Source organism: Ammospiza nelsoni, chromosome 5 (genome assembly GCF_027579445.1).
Source record: "Ammospiza nelsoni isolate bAmmNel1 chromosome 5, bAmmNel1.pri, whole genome shotgun sequence".
Taxonomy (NCBI): domain Eukaryota; kingdom Metazoa; phylum Chordata; class Aves; order Passeriformes; family Passerellidae; genus Ammospiza; species Ammospiza nelsoni.
The window spans coordinates 19,839,966-19,857,427 of record NC_080637.1 but is presented as its reverse complement, the minus strand read 5'-3'; the positions used below and the strand labels follow the sequence as shown (position 1 = coordinate 19,857,427).

The following is a 17,462-nucleotide window of genomic DNA, read 5'->3' as shown; positions in this document are numbered from 1 at the left end:
CTTAGGCACAGGAGAGTGCACTGGGCAGATTTTTGATCTTGAGTATTTTTGTGCATAGATATGTCACATCCCATTTCTATGACTAGTCAGGATTCATTGATGCCCATGATCCAAGTTTTTCTGGATCTATTTGGTAATGGGCCAGGGGCTTTGAGGGTATTTAGGTGGTCTCAATCCACTTCCTCTGGATTGACCCTTTCTCAATAGCTCCTGACTCCTTCTTGTCATCCCCTCTGTGTTTTATGTGGTCACCATGGACCAGAAGAGGGAAGTGGGCCCCAGAAAGGTGCTGCCCTACCTCCACAGGGCCTCCCTTTCCAGCCACCACCTGCTCTGACTTGCCTGCTTGAGTGGCCATCAGCATCAGAGTTTGAGGCATAGCAACAAAGTAACTCCTTAATGTCCAAGCTTCTATAAGATGACAAAATTTAATTGTTTTGTTCAACCAAAACATTTAAATTACATTTTATTCAGTATGGTGATTGGTGGTGCTTATCTAAAAAATAAAGTCTTCTTGGAAAATTGGCAAACTGGACTCACATGAGGTATCTAAAATACAAGTGCAATAGATACACTGGCTGAGTAGACATTGTATGTTATGTATAAAGCCAGATCCCAGGAGATGCTGTTAGTTGTAAATTCCGCACTGTAACTGATGTAAAAGGTTTGGTAAGAGCACTGAGTACTTGGGCCCTGGCACGGTCCTACTGAAAGATGTCTGTCAGTGGTGAGCAAGCCCTCTCTGTGGAGGAAAACTCCCTTAGGCATGTCACATGTGGTCTCCACACCAACCAGAGAGTGTGTTTTTGACATGTTCCTTACAAAGGGCAGTGGGACTGTGTGAAACACAGCACCCAGAGAGGCAGTCCTGGGCATCCTGTTATGCTGACAGGTATTGAGGTATTGTGACTCACTCCTGCCCTGCTCTCAGAGTTGGTGGTGTTGAGCTTTGAAAAAACATGCCTATTTCCAAAGCTGGAGATGGGCTATAGGACAAGGTGCTGCTACTGATACAATTAGATAATAGTAGAAAAAAATCCAAGGCTCAGATTTCTAGGGTGAAAGAATCTGGTGTTCCTGCTGATGAAAAGAGGAAACTAATCTTCCAAGACCACCCACTTTGGCAAAGCTGGTTTTCTTCTCATTGAAAGCACTAAAAAACCAGAAAAATAAGACTGCATTTGAATACACATGAACCTGTCTGGTACATCACTCTAGAAACAAAATTCCTATTTATATATGGAATTTACAGAAAAGAAATCTGTTGAAACTGATCTAATGCTGATGTGATGAAAACCAGAAGGAAGAGGTTTTTACTGTGATTGTCAGAAATCACTGTTTCCTATTTTTCAATTTGGAACATACGAAATGGGTTGAGCATGCTTTATGTTTCCCAGAACTAGCAATTTTCTGTCTTTGGAAAGTTTTAGAGGGAGGAGCTCAGAGGTGCTGTGGGAGGGACTAAAATTCATATTAAAGTTTTGGCACGAGAAGGAGAATTGTCAGAGTTGAAGGTTTCTTCTGAGGTTTTGTTTTTTGTAATTTTTTTTTTTCAATTTAGGATGATAAGTTATTATGTTCAGATTCTTCTAATAATTCTGTTTTGGAATGCTGATTGTCAGATTATTCCCAGGATTGAAGAATGTGGACTTTCTTGTTCTCAGGTAATCTCTTACTTGTTCCAATTTGCTGTCTATTAATATAGTAGTTATAGGCTACCAAAATAATTGTAGGAAAAGCAAGAAAGCAAAAAGGGAAAAATATTTCAGCTGTCCTGAACATTCACTTTATATTCCTGTCATTCTGAATTAAGTATCCAAAGTGGCAAAAATTACTCTGAAAGGGGGTAGAAAAATTCAGCTTTGTCTGTTTGCAACTGCTGCTGTTAGTTTAAAATCTGTCTTTTGTATTTGAAAAAAAAGATTTTGTTAATATTCATTACTTTTCCAGAGTCAGTTTTTACAACAGCAGTGGTGCCAAAGAGATGTGAGAGGGAGGAATGAGAAGTTTCAGAAATTGCTAATTATGTTAGGAACATATGAAACACTGAATTTGCTGGGAATAAATGAATTAAGCATGAGAAAGAGTAAAACATGTTCTTCATTTTGTGGTTTGAATGTAACCAGTATTAAATTTAATGACTTCTGTATGTGCATGAAGGGGTGTGAACCACACCGTCTTTAATAGCTTTGGGTTTGTACAATTCCAAATATCCCCGCAAAGGGGCAGCATGGAGATAGTCTGCCCTTGGCATTCTGAAATTGTAAACTTAGCATACATTGAAAGATCAGTTAAAACAAAAAGGAATTAAATAATAGGCAATCTGACTTTCAGTCTTAGTGGAGGATGATAACTGTGTGCTACCTACAGAGAAGTGAAATTGATACTATGAAAGAACTTGGCTGTCTGTATAAACTGCTTGAAGATTTCAGTACTTAGGACAACCAGTGAGACATTCTAATGATTGTTTAAATGTGGTGGTACTCCCAGATATTAAGTTAGTTCATGTTGAAGTAACTTATTTTATATTTAATATATGTATCCTAGAAAAACATCAGGAATAAAGATCCTTATAAAATACTAGATTGAGCAAAAAAAAGCCCTCTCTGTATTTAAATATTCATGTACTATAGTTTATGTTTCTGTATGCAAGTTCTGTAGTCTTTATCTACTTAGATGTTTTTAGAATAATAAAATATAGCCATAAGAGATTAATCTCTAGATGTACCCAAATACTTTTCAATAATTTTTATGAACTTATATTCATGAATGCAAATACACATGCATTTTAAATAATTTATGCTCCTTGGTCTGCTGCAATGAGAGTTTGAAATAGAAATGATTTGTCATTCTAATTTATTCCTCCAAAGAGTGTAGGACTATCAGACTCAGCATGTAAAAATCAATATCAACCTTTTTTTGATGGGTTTCAGTCTAGGGGATAGGATTTACCTCTGGGGGCCCTAAAGGGTATCTTTGTCAAACCTTAGGTATGTGTGTTATGAAGACTGATTCACTAATTGCCTCTAGACACAGCCCTAAGGTTTGGCAAACTGGATCCCTTTCTCTACCTTCAAGAGTGTGTCTTACACTTTTCCAATAGTAAAGACTGATTAACTGAGAAAGGTGTGTTTTATTTTTCTTATTTACAGGGGAAATACATTGTTTCCAGTATAGCAGAATCAATCAATCAATCATTTGTGATATTAGGGACAGGATTCAGTTAATGGTCTGAATGTGATGTTTCTGCTAGTTGCATTCAGTAGAATCTTGAATACATTAATGACTTTTTAAGACAAAAATGTTTTCTCTGAGGGAACAACAATGATCTCATCAGGATAAATTACTGCCAGCATAGCATTTTCAATCTAGTGCAAAGCACTTTAGCTACATGAACTTTAGAATCTCATGACTAACTTAATGAAGGAAACTTATTTCTCCTTTGAAATTAACTTCCATTTCTCTGCATCACTGACCATGATTTGTGGGCTCAATCCATCTCATGAGTTGTTCTAAAAGGGAGCAGTCAGTCTTCCCCATGATGTGTTCTTCTTAGGGGCACTAGTCAGGGGTTACAGTTTGCCTTTGTCTGTGTGAAATCTGTGTGTGCTCCCTTCTGCTATAGCACATCAGATCAAAAAGTAGAGAATCAATTACTTATTTCTAGCAATTTCCTTAATGTGATAATGAGATATTGTCATTTTAAAACTATCAGAGATTTCTGCAGCTGCTGTTGTTACAAGTGAATATTATAGAAATTTTTTTTCTTATGAAGTTTTCCCAGAAGTTTTTACAGTAAATTTCTCTTCTGCATTCAAACTTGAAGCTGTGTGGTTCTTTATAAGGCAAGGAATATGAAAAGCAATAATTTGCATTTTTCTGTGTTTTTCAAATATGGGTATTGTCAGAAGTTTTTTAGCAGGTTTAATAACTGAAACTGTTGAGTCTGACCAGTAGACTAGATTTTAGTGTGGCTTTGTCCACCAGATATTTGTGAGCAGTTTTGACCTCCATGGGTACTTCTTACCTGAGTAAAGCACTGGTTGCTACTTACAAGGCAAATGGTGACATAACTATTTTGAGGCATATGACTTGCAAAACATCTGCACTGAACTGTTATCTCAACTTTAGGAATTAGTTTAACATGGGTATCCAGCAAGATATCCTTACATTACCTTGTGTAAGGAAATACTTGGGTTTCATTACTGTAACACAAACTGTGCATCTGTTCAGTACAGGAAAGGAAAATAAAAGGACACTGGATGTTTATGCCAGTATTATATGAAATTTTAAACAGTATAAAAAACATACAGCTGTGGGTTGAATGATAGCAAATGAACAACTAAACTTTTATTACATGTTATGATTTATTTCTTCTTCCTTATTTTAATAGCTTGGCTTTATAGTTCACGTGATATTCTAGTATTCGAAGATTAAGTGTTATGGGCATGGTCTCCATGCCCCACCCAATAGGAAACACAGTTATCAACCAAGTTTCCCTGTAAAAGCATAGGGGAATCCCAGCCTGCAATTGGAATTGGGTTTGTGCCCTACTCATTTTACAATCCACATTGTTTGCAGGCTGTACACAAAGAAATAGGCTTATGCCAAATTTGATTCAACAGCTGGTAAAGATCAAGAGTACTACATTTAAAAAACACTCCCCAGAACACTATGAAATATTATTTGTATTGTCTGCCATTTAATGCAGTAATGTTTCCAAAGGCTATGGATAAAGAAGGAAACACTAAACTGAATCTGGGATTTCCCTCTAATTATAAAGGTTATTGGCAACAAATCCTTGATATATAACTGCTTCTTGTTCCTGCTATTCATAATCAAAATACGTGGTGTTTCTTTACTGGATATTTATACTATGGATCAGTCCATTTTTGCTCAATACTACACACTGAAAAATCAGTGATATAGTATAGCCCTTAGTCCACAAAGTCAGCTGACATAAATTGCTATTCTTTGTTCATTATTAAACAGTTAATATTTTAAAAGTGATCCCAAGCCTCTAGAAAATGGATATGGCAACGTGAGTGGCATAATTCAGTTGTCCTCTAAAATCTGATTGAAAACATAATTTTAGACATGGCAAATGTCTAAAGAGACTGATCAGAGACCTGACATCCTCAGGGTGAGTGAGAGAGGTACATGAAATCTCATCATAGGAGTACAGTTCAACACAGACTTTTTTGTAAATGCATTGATATATCTAATGACTGGAGATGTATAAAAATATAAACATATCCTTTGCTAATATTTGCTGAGCTGCAGCACAATCCACGAGAGCATGCCCTAGACAGAGAGCCTGGGGTCTACTTCTCTGCCTGTCATCGAATCACTTGTGTGGCTCTCTTCAAGTTATTTCATTTCTCTGGTTTTCACAAGTACAAAAGTGTTCTGACCTTCCTGTGTGGTGTGTCTTAATTATATGTTTTCATTAACTGCTTTGAATACTATAATTATAAGTCAAGTACTCGTTAGTTAAAACTTCAGGGGCTCGATCATATTGAGTCATTGTATTAGAGTGATATTAACCCATGTGCTTAGGAATCTTTCCTTGTCTTCTCTGCTGGTGCTTGGAAGAGCTGCAATTTAGCACATTTGGGTGGCTTATCTCTTGGGCTGTGTTTCACATTTGCTCTTTGGGTCAAAATATCTTGGCAATGATATAAGACAGTTTCATGTTGTATCCTTTGCCACTGGTTAGGTGCTGTCATGTTTCCTCTCCCCTTGAGAAGGAAACAGCCAGTGACAGGCACAAACAGGGACTTAGTGCAGTGTACCTCAGTGTTACAGCATGTACCAGCAGCTCCCATAAGAGAGGTGGAGATGGAGAAAGCTCTGCAATTCAGAACTGGCAAAAAATGCAATGGTAGCTTTTGTACTTTTCCCCTTCTCTCTTTCTCAGGAACTCCAGAAGAAGGTTGCAAGGTCTGGAAAGAGACTGGAATAGCAAGCACAGAATACAAGAAGTCATGGAAGTTGAGGGCATAGATTTAAAAGGTGTTGGAACTGGACCTTACAAAATGTCTTGGAACTCAAACACAAGGCAGTGTTAGAAGCTTCACCCCGAGACATCAGCATCACTTATGTGCAATCGGTATATAATCTCCTGCAAATAGCAGGAGACACATTTTTGATAAACCCAAAAGGGGATATATAAGCAAGCTAAGCAGAAGATGCCTTTATTATTGGCAGTGAATTTTAGCTTACAAATCTTTCTCATCCCTAATCTTAGGGATCTGATCTGTCCTTCAGCTCCATTTGGACACAAAACTAAGTCGTGAGGGTATTGAGACTTGGAAGTAGGTGCTTTCCACAGCCATCTGACTGCTTTGCAGTTGGAAAACTACCTGTAACTTGATGAAATCTGGGTGGGACAGGTTTTCTCGGAGTGGTAATAACTTTAACGAGACCACGTGGTGTGACCTAGCTGGAATTCTTGCAGTGAGGTCTAGGAATAGTTTAATTTGCACTTTTGTGGAGCTGGCAGTGCTGTACCTAATACATTGTCATGTCTGTTTATACTACTCCATTCTTCCTCTCCTGCCAGGATGCCTGTGCATAGGAGAGAACCAGAGATGATCAAAAATGAGAAGGACCAAAAGAGGTTTAAAAGACTTCTTTCTAAGGATAGGTTTGGATGCTATCCAGGATTTTGGCTCAGCATTGAAATGCTAGGCTTTGCTGATGGATGGATGGATGGATAAATTTGGACCTAAGAAAGGAGTTTCCTCCTATCTCTGCCTAAAAATAATTTGATTTCTGAGAGCCATAAGTTTCCCTGTGCTGTGTTGTGGCTTGGTGGTTGTTCAAACCAGGATCCCACATTTGAAATTCTATGAGTTTTGTTACCATTATTCCCAAGAGAGGTCCCTAAGATTTATATACCAACCTATTACAGATGTTTTTGTAGTATTCATTCTGCCAAAAAAATTTCCTTATATTTTTTTTCCTGATTTTGTTAACATTTATTGGCTAGTTTTTGAAAACCAGGAAATTATTTGCCATCTTAAAAACACAAACCAGAAAGTATGCCCCAAACTGCAGTGTCTTGCTGAGGAAATTTCAGAGCAACTCTGAACTACTTGTCTGGGAATGATCACAGAACCAATAAATTAATGTATACTCAGTAGTGATACAGACATATCACAGCATTACCCCTGCATTCACAACCATAGGAATTCAGTGGGTCAGAATTTTCTAAGGTCATGAACAGACTGGAAAATCACAGTAACCAGTGATGCTGAGCACTGGGATGGATTGCCTGTGGAGCTTATAGAGATCTCCACACACACACTAAGAAAATATAACTGAGATATGTCTAATGTAGCTCACATATGTCTCAGATAAAGGTCTTTCTTCCTAAGGCAGAAATGTAGAGTAGATGACATACTGAGTTTTTTTCTAAGACAAGTATCTCTGCTTTCATTCATTCATCCTCTTTTGTGGGATCTACAGATGGTCCTTCAAATAATATTTGACTTAATCCTTTGGAACAGTTATCAGAGCCAAAGACCTGTTTTGCTCTATGGCATGTCTTGTTCTTCCAGCATGCAAAATATAGGACTCACCATGAAAACTGTATGGGATATGCAACCTCATTCAGGAAGTGTCTAAGCAAAAATGAAGAGAGCTTAAGTTTTAATTGTCTCTACTTGTCTGCATATTTTCAGAGAGTATGAATCACATAAACAACACTGTACAGTACAAGATGTACATTCATTGTCTTTTCTTGGAAAAACTTTGAGGAATTAGAATTTATTGCAGTTAAGATTTTTCACTGTGCGCAGTTTTATTTTTCCCTTTTATCCCAACATATGCAAATTTCTTTCATCTTTTTCCCACTTCCTCATCTCCCTGACATGCTGTTCTTTTTTCTATGACTATAGTGTTTTTTCTCCACTGCTTTTAGTATTTTGACATCTTTGTGAAAATTTTCACAATTGCAGTTACCATTATAGTGTGATGCTTCATGCTCAGTTTTGATAAGTAATATCTGTTCTTTGGAGTTTCCCCCCTCATTTTCAACATATTATATTTATATGTGATACAACAGAATAATTTTAAGAGCATGGTCAGATCTGTGTTACCATTCAGTCTGCCTTTGTAGCTTATTTTCTCTTCCACTTAGAGGTTAAAAATCACATATAATTTTCAAGAAAATGTATGGCATAGATGGCTTGCAGTAAGTGCTATCATTAAAAATGAGGCAGAGTGTAAAGCAGCATATGAAAGTAGTGAACACTGATGGGTTTATTTAGCTTTTGTAAAATTAGTAGGATTCTGCTTCTTTAGAAGCCCTTCTCTTGGACTTCTGCCTCCTTTAATTGCCCTGTGCTAAATTTAGCAACTACAGAACAAGGAGGATACATTATAAAAAAGTAAACTATGTGATTATTACAGGGATTTTCCCCCTTCCCCATACCCCCACAAAATTATGATTAACCCCATTAAATTATGATTAGTAAAAATTTTGAGAAACACACATATGTAATGACATTTCAAATAATTAATTTGTGTTGGATATTATTTATTTTTCTTTAAATTTTCCAAAATTATATATAACTAGTTCTCTGTCAATTTTCTCAAACCGCAAATGTTTCAGCTACAATACACACTAGATATTTTCAGTAGGGTTTCTTTACACAGTAAATCTTGAAAGTTTTAAATTTCTTATGTACTCACACAGCTAATTCTTTCAGGCAAAGGTGTTTTTGGTATTCCTTGCTCTTGATAGGAGAGCAAAGGCATGCATTTAGGGATTCTGGTATAGCATTTCTGATGCAGGATTCAGACTTTCAGACATCATAATAATACAAATATGAATAGCCAGGAAAAAGTTTTCTCTAAAAATTTTCAAGAATACTGCTGAAAAGAATTTAACGTAGTAAGATTTCCCTCATTTTGTTGTGGCTAGGATGTTTCTGTAACTCAAGCAAGCACTTTTAGAGCCAATCAGGCTTGCTTAGCAGTCTTTAATAGAGGCAGTTTCTTAACTGAAGCTGTGGCTCAGGCAGGAATGCAGAATACAATCATCTGAGACTACCATGGCTTCTACCACGTCCTGTGGGATCATTTGTATGGCCTTACATCCTTACACAACATAACCAGCTAAGGCTAGAATAAAACCAAAGTCAGCATTAAAAATCACTTCTCATCTGGAAGAGATATAATCAGGGATAGTTCCATGATTATTTAAATTTCAAATTTTATTCTATTTAAGGAGAAGAGGGAGAAATCATTTTAATCAGAGCTGCAAAACCCAGAAACATATGCTCCTGCTTTGAAGGGAGTTGCAACCCTGAAATGTGGCCTCCAAAGTCTTGGAATTGTTATAGGAAATGTTTGCAAAGTGTGCTATGTTATTCTAAATTTTACTATGAGTTTGTGATCCATGATGGCAGGGCTAGAAAATTATTTTTTATTTTTAAGTTCCTGCACATTTCAGGGTAGTGCCTACAACATTCACCCATTTTGCGATGCTGCTGTGTTGCTGTGGTTTTAGGTTATTAAATACAGATGCAGCGGAGATCCTGAGAAAGCATTAGAGTCTTGTCAGGGCAGTATGAGAAACTTGCATACTCAGCATGGTGCTGCATCAGGAAAGGCAAGGGAAAGAGCCAAGCACCCAGTTAGTCTGATCTCCACTCTCTAGAACCCACAAACCTGAGTTATGAGTGAAATTTTCTTTGTGGAAACTCTCTTCCACAAAGAAGATGTTCTCTTGCAGAGCAGCTGCTGAGAGCTGCTCTTTCAAAGTTTCAGTTTCTGGTTTGTTTTCTGGTCACTGCTTAGGATAAAATGTAAGTAGGAAACAGATCTCCTATGCGAATGCTGAAAGCACTCAAAAAACTCAGCTTAAAATTTTCACTGTGCCTTCCCTGTCCTTCTCTCAGACCAGCATTCTTCTGTTTCCCCTCTGTTCACTCTGACTGCTTTGACAGGAGGCCTGGGAAACCCTCTCATTTACCAGGCTGTGTGGCAAACAGGCAGCTCAGAACTGCTTCAGTTTAAGGAGGATGTTGAACCTGGTGGTTCCTTGAGATGAGAACTTGAAAGCTGGAGTATAAAAGGTGCAAAATGCCCATATTCTGTTTTCCTCTTCTATTATTTACAGTTTGAAGGAAGCTTGAGCTTTGCTAGTTTTACCCTGTTACTATTAAAACTCCAGCCACGTGCTATGCTGGGTGATGTGGATGTGTCTCACTATGAGTGTCTGCTATCCCTGACATGAACTAGAGGTCATTCCAGTGTTCTGGTCACAAACTAAACACCAAATTGCATGCATCCAGGGCTATTTCAGATCAGAAAAGGAGGTGTCTAATAAGCTTAAGTGCCCCAGGGTTGTGTGACATTTCATTGGGTATTATAGATCATGGTCCTGAGCTGAGGTTACCACAGTTTGCTTAAATTATATTTCAGGTACCTAAGCCCTCTTTTAGATTTGGCTGAAAACATTTGGCAAATGGCTGAAAACTTTTGCTTTATTTCACTACCCACTAATGCAAAATTCTCACGGAGAAATTGCCTTACTTGGGAGTTATGTGACCCTTTTCTCATGGGCAAAGCTGATGTTTGCATAGGTGTGTTGGCTTGGTGAAGTTTTGGTAGCTGGGCTGGGGTGGCTTCTGTAAGAAGCTGCCAGCCAGCTCCAAGACAGACCCACCCCTGCTCTCGACCATCAGTGATGACGGTACCCTCTGGGATATCAGCATTCTTTATCCCCTGATGGAGCAGGTGGATGCCTTAAGGAGATTGGGACCCTGTGGGGAGCTCATACTGGAGCAGGCCCCTGGCAGGACCTGTGCCCTGTGGATAGAGGAGCCCCACTGCAGCAGGTTTGGTGGCAGGCTCTGTCACCCTGTGGGGACCTGCACTGGAGCAGTCTGTTCCTGAAGGACTGCACCCTGTGGAAGGGATCCACTCTGGAAAAGTTCATTAAGAACTTCAGCCCATGGGTAGGATGCATTTTGGAGAAGTTTGTGAAGGTCTGTCTCCTGTGGGAAGGACCCCTTACGGGAGCAGGGGAAGGAGGAAGAGCATAAGGAGTCTTCTCCCTGAGAAGGAAGGAGTGGCAGAGACAATGATGATGTGATGTGTGATGAACTGGCTGCAGCTGCCCTTCCTTGCTCCCCTGAACTGCTGAGGGAGAGGAGGTGGACAAATGAGGAGTGAAGTTGAGTCTGTGAAGAAGGGAGGGGTGGGAGGAAGGTGCTTTAAGGTTTGTTCCTTATTTTCTCATTAACTTACTTTGATTTTAATTTGGAATAAATTAAACTAATTTCCCCCAAGCTCAATGTGTTTTGCCTGTGATGGCAACTGCTGGATGATCTCTCCTTGTCTTTATCTCAAACCAGGAGGCTTTTGTTACGTTCTTTATTCCCTGTCCAGTGGTGGAAGGCAGTGACAGAGGCACTGTCACTATGGTGGGCACCTGGCATCCAGCCAGGGGCAACCCACCACAATAGGCAAAATAATGTATCCTCACTTGCATCTGATTCAAGGTTCAACCAAATCAGTAGAATGTGTCTCACCCAACCAAACTCTTCCACAATTTCTGGATCCAAGCAGCGTGGCATTTTTCATTTATAAATTTGACAGTGTACAGCTGAGCACTGAGTGCTGCTCCTGGGACTGACTCTAGACATGTATTAAAAGGATAGTTGCCTAGAGCAAAACAGTGAGAGCTTTGCTGTGTATGCCAGAACACTGGAAAACAAGGCCTGCAGTATGACCCCTCTTTTTGCTGAGCAATAGTGTTAGGATAGCTGAGAAGACAGTAACTGGAATAGAAAAGTATCTGCAGGCAAAAATAAAAATGCATATTTCCAAATGGAAGAATTATTACTGTCTCCAGCAGCAGGAGGAGCAATTCTGTACTGGAGAGTATCTTCTCATAATCTTCACTTGAACTCTTGCTATTTTTTTCTTCCTTCTCTGTTCTTTTCTATGGCAATCTTACAGGCCACTGATTCCAGTCACCTCTGAGACTGCTAGTCTCAGTTCTGTCAGTGTTGCTGAGGGAGCTTTTTTCTTGTAGCCTGTTTTGTGCTGCAAAGATCATTATAACATCCTAACCTCAGAGCAACCCTCAAGGTTGTCTGGAGGGCATGTGGAATCTGTGTCCTCTAGTTTTTCAAGAAACGACCAAAATAATTGCTGACTTGATCTGGTGGTGGTGACATTACTGCTTCTAACAGGAGGCTGGACTTGGTGACCTTCAGAAACCTCTTCCACCCTACATTTCTTTGATTCCTACATTTCTTTGATCTCATCCCTGTGTGAGATCTCCAGAAAGTAACTGAAATAATTAATGCTGTGTCAGAGTGTCCCTGCCTCATTGTTATCGTAGAAGTGCTGATTTGGTAGATTAGTTTGCCTTTCATGTAGCTGAGTGGTCTGAAATTTTTGACAGTCTGTGTATGGGATGGTGCTGATTTTTACCAGCTGACAGTATGGCAGTCCGAGTACATTTTAATTTTACTGTGTCTATTGTATGCTATTCTTTTTTGTTAACAACTTGTGTTAATAGTGTAGGAAACGTGACATCAAAATGATTGACAATTTTTTTTTTTGTTTGGTTCTTTTAATTTCTAAAAGAAAGAAGTTAACACATACTGTTGCTTGAAGCAAATTCTGCTGCTAGTCCTGGAGCTGAAGCATACAATAGAGTAGGCAGCTTTTATTTCAGACAGTCATAGCTCCCTTTGGTCCAATAAATTTAAAAGCAAGTGGTTTATATATAGGTCCTTTTTTGTATCTCAACATTACTTTTAAATAAAATTCATTTTAAAAATTAGAAGCAGGGAATATTCTTCCCAACTGAGAGACCTCAAAGCAACATTGTTTTGTCTGGCTATTCACTTATAGGATAAATGCACATCCCTGCCAAGAGTTCTAACTCCTAAGTCTTCCAGTTGTTCTGCTCTGTGAAAAGGATTCAGCCAAGTGGCTACTGTGAGGGCCAGAAGATATATGCCAGTACTGATAACATATGGAGCAGTGCAGTTAAAATGTAGGAACAGGATTCCTCTGCATCAGCCAGTGCAGGAGGAAATGCATACTGCCTGGAAAACAGAAACCTGTTATACCTGACTATGGCAGGTAAACAGAAGGATGAAAATCTAAGGGGGATGAAGGTCTAAGTCAAGTGCTCCTGCACTCCTGAAGTGCTGCTGAGCTGTGCTGGAGGTGTTGGCCTGGTGACAGGGAGCAGGTTGTGGAAGTCAGGGTCTGTACCTTTGCATTTACAGGTGAAATGGAAGGTAGTACAAAGACAATTGGTAACAGTCTCTGCTTGAGATCCCTGTGAAGTCTTACTGGAGAGTGTCCAATAATCTTCAGTAATCACAATCATGTCTTCCCTGTTTGTTCAAGGCTGTTTCACTGATGAGCTCAGAGCCCATCAACAGAGCAGTAACACAGCCTGATGTTACCTTGCTCAGGCCGGCTCTCATCCAAAAAGTGCATGACCTTGTTAGCACTGCACTGAGCCTGAGCTTGATATCCCACTTCTCAGGAGCAGTTATTCTTTCAGATTGAGCACTGCACTAATGTGATGGGATGTTTTCCACTCCACTTGGAACACACAGAGAAAAGACCTGGAGCTGGATATTGTGTAGCCGTGACTCAGATGTTTTGTTTGAAGCATTCTGTAAAACAATCCAGCAGCATCCAGGTGTTTTTGTAATTTAAAATAGTCCAAAATAATGCTTTGCCAAAAGTTTGGGTGGCTATTTCTTTTCTGCATGGATAACAGTCCAAATGTTTCCCTCTATGACTGCCTAGCTAATCCCCCTGCATGCTGCTCACATGTATCAGATCACCACATTGTCAGTAAAAGCTGAAGAACAACCTCGTGGTTTGCCAAAAATTGAAAACTGTCATTAGTAACATTGTTTTACCTTGGCAATGAGAATAATTACACTTGATGTCAAAATAAATACGGATGTTCCTTTAGAGAAAAGGTCTTTTGAGGGCACTGTATCAGCAGTACTAACTACACATTTTTAATAGTTCTAAATTTTCATTGCAATTTCTGTGGTTCTTGGTAAATGTAACCACAATTTAATTCACTTGCCAAGTGTGTTTTGGAGGTCTATTATTTTTCCTTTTCACCCACTTCCAATTTTTTGTATAAATACTTGATATGGTTAAGTCTTCTTTCAGTGGGACAGGAATCATTATGTTATCACTGTGCTTTCTTTTACTGTAAAGAATTCTGTTTCCATACATTTGGTAAGATAAATACAGCAGTGAGCTTTCTAAGAACATAATGAGAAAAGTTCTGTGAGGTTCCAGTCCCCATCATCATCAAGGACGTGTAAATTGCAAAGGCATTATGGCTTTTATCTATGAAAATAGCTCTGGAAAAAGCTAAAGCATACTCAGTTATTTCCCTCCATGAAGTAATCCCTAGACAGTTTCTGGGGCTGAGTGTCTCAGAAAGGAATTACAGTGATTTGTTGATGGCCTGTGGAGCCTTTGATACAGCTAGAGCTCTGAATCTTTTCTTTTTCCATCCAATGTTCTTGAATGTTGGAGATGCATATAACTTTGTGGCTGTCCACTGCTCAAAGAACTTTTCCTTATGGAGGTGATTGAGGTGACACTGGCATGCCAGGTTTTTTACTAGGCGCCATGAGAAATCATTGAGGACTCTAATGGGCCAGCCTCCTCCCTGTGTGAGCTGAATGGGTGAGCAGCTGAAGAAAGGAAAGCTGCTGCTGGATTGTTTACACAGCAGGGTAAAGCAGCTCCCCCTCTGTGGTGGAGGATATGACATGGTTGTGGTGTTCCCAACTGAGACAAAGATCAGTGTGACTTTACAAGGCACAAAATGAACCCCAGTGTTTTCACAGCTGTGGATGGTTCTGGTCACTCCATTTGGACAGATACATTAAACTAGAAGAAGGTGCTGAGAAGGGTGATGGTAAGAAGGAAAATCTAGTTTATTAGAGAGGAGTAAAAGAGCTTGGCTTTTACACAAAAAAACTGAGAAAAGGTACATTACTGGTTGCAGAAAAATGAAAAGTAAATTCCAGGGTGGAAAGCATCTATTTAAGTGAAAAGATAATGAGTGCAATCAGAAGTCAGTAGAAGCCAACCACTATTGTGGTCATGTAAGAAATTAAAAGGTTTGGTGCTAGAAGAGAACAGGTCTTCTGGAATAGCCTTGGCTCTCACAGCAGTGCACATGAAAGCCTGACTGATTTTAAAAGTGTGCTTTGCCAGTTTTTGAAGGGGATTAGATTATATGGTACCTGTGGTTATGAGGGGACTATACCCAGTGATCTGGGACATCCTTTGTATTTGTGTGCAGAATAAGATGGATTTTTGCAGAGCATCTCCTCTCAATTGGAAATCAAAAAATAGCATGTTCAGATTAACCATCTTTACTGGCCTTTTGGCTACAATTTGAACATCAATTATTGCAAACCTACCCTTTCCCTGCGTTGTAAAAGTACATAGAATCCCATGCTTGCACTTAGTGGTGGTTAAAGAATATAGATTGTTGGAATAGAGGGAAACATCAGAATATGGTCATGTTCCTTTGTCTCTGCCTTCTCTGACAACTGAACCTGAAGTAGGAATGTAGTTAATAGCTTTGCCAGTGAGCATCACTCAAAAGGCAGGATCCTACATTCACTGACTAATGTAGGTGTCTTAATGAGTGAATGTTAAATGTCTGACAACCTGGTCTCAAGCAAAGAACACATTTTAAGGAATTTTCAGGCTTCTTACTATTCCTTATAGAGTTGTGGAAGAGCTGCCACCAGCTCTTCTATGATTGAGTACAATAGAACTAACAGGTTGACTGTGAACCCAAATTTTCCTCAGACTCTTTCCTTCATGACAGAACATCCAGGGAAGAATTTCCACAATTTTGCACTTGATTTAGTGCCTGGAGATATGAGAGGAAATGGGAAGCAGATTTGATCTTTGTTTCTTTTTCTTGGCAATTTTAATTCATGCAAACACTCTCTGTGCCCCTAATCCAAGTCTTCCTCTGCTGATCTCACTCTCTTCTCTGCAGTTGTTAGAACAATGGGATATTACAATTGTCTTAGACTGAGGAGAAGTTGCTGTGCTAGCTAAAAAGTTGGCACCACATCTTCTATTCAGAATGCTGCATGCTGGTGGTGTCTGTTCAGATAACCTCTAGCTACAGTTGAGTAATACCACAAATGGGGAAAACCCCAGAGAAACAGGAAAATCCCTAACTGTTTGTGCATTGTGTAAGTATATTTTATTTAGGCTCTTTGCCAAAGAAGATATGAATCAAAGATTCTCCCTGTATAGGAGTAAAAGGTACTATCATGTTCAGGATCTTATTTTTGCATAAAAGACGCCCATGGCATTTGTAAAAGGGGAAGAAAATTTCCATTCCTGTTTTAGTGTGTTATGCTTTTTTATTGCACTCATCACTGAAAATTCCTGAAAACAAAAGATATAGAAAGTGGGAGAGGAACTTGGTTAATTCATTTGAATTATTCTTTCAGACAAATGGTCTCTTTGGACTGTTTTGCACAGTGATTGTAAAAGAAAATACCACCCCCACCCACTTGGTATTGTACAATAAAATGAAATACTTCTTAAAAAAATAAGAAATTGGGCTGTGAACAAATATTGCTGTAACTGGCAAGTGTTCATGCAAATATTTGATTATTTATGTAAACCTTCCCTACAACTCCTCACCCAGAACACAACCAAGTGCTCAAGAATGACAAAACATCTCCTTACCAGATCAAAAGTCACAGATGGATGTTTCTTTCTTTCCTGTGGAAAGGACAAGAAAATAAATGTAAGAGTTCAGATAATAGGATTCCTCTATGCAATAGTGAAACCCAATAATTAATTAGGATAGACTAAAAGGTATGTAAGAGAATAAGGTATAAGAGAATTTCTTTATCATGCCATAGCCCACAGAAATGGTGTTTTGGTTTTTCTCCTGCAATATATACAATTTAATTATTTTACATTCAGTTATCAATTTTCAGGTGTCATAACAGGGGGATGACCTTCTCTAATCAAAAGGCTGAATCCTTTGATATTTGTGAGATTTTTTTCTTCTTTAATTCAGTGTGATCTTGATTTTTTTTAAAATATATTTTTTTGCACTAAGGTTGTAGCCAGAAAGAATGGTTAGAGAAGTTAAAGATGCTGTTCTAATAAATTTTGACTGGCAATTGGGAACTCTGTCAAGCCACCTAACCAAAATATTTTCAACAGTCTGGCTGCAGAATGGGAAGTAAAAAATATGGAAGTAATTTGCTGAATGATAAGCCTCATGAATGATGAGTTTCTTCCAGTAAGTAATGACTGAGAAATTAGTTGATCCAGCAGTTCCTTTCTGAAACAATTAATAAATAACTAGTATTTCTACAGCAGAAATTAGGTCTTATCAGTTACCATTTTCAGTTTTCATGGTGATTTGAGGAAATTAT

General features: G+C 38.7%; 1 protein-coding gene across 1 annotated transcript in view; it reads left to right on the top strand.

Annotated features, from left to right (window-relative positions):
- Window positions 1-1,517: 1,517 nt before the first annotated feature.
- Window positions 1,518-17,462, top strand: part of IL17REL (interleukin 17 receptor E like) — a 44,787-nt gene continuing 28,842 nt past the window's right edge. Inside the window, exon 1 of the mRNA XM_059472770.1 lies at window positions 1,518-1,664. Coding sequence (XP_059328753.1) covers window positions 1,563-1,664 — 102 coding nt within the window. The 5' untranslated portion in view covers window positions 1,518-1,562. The remainder of the gene's footprint in view (window positions 1,665-17,462) is intronic.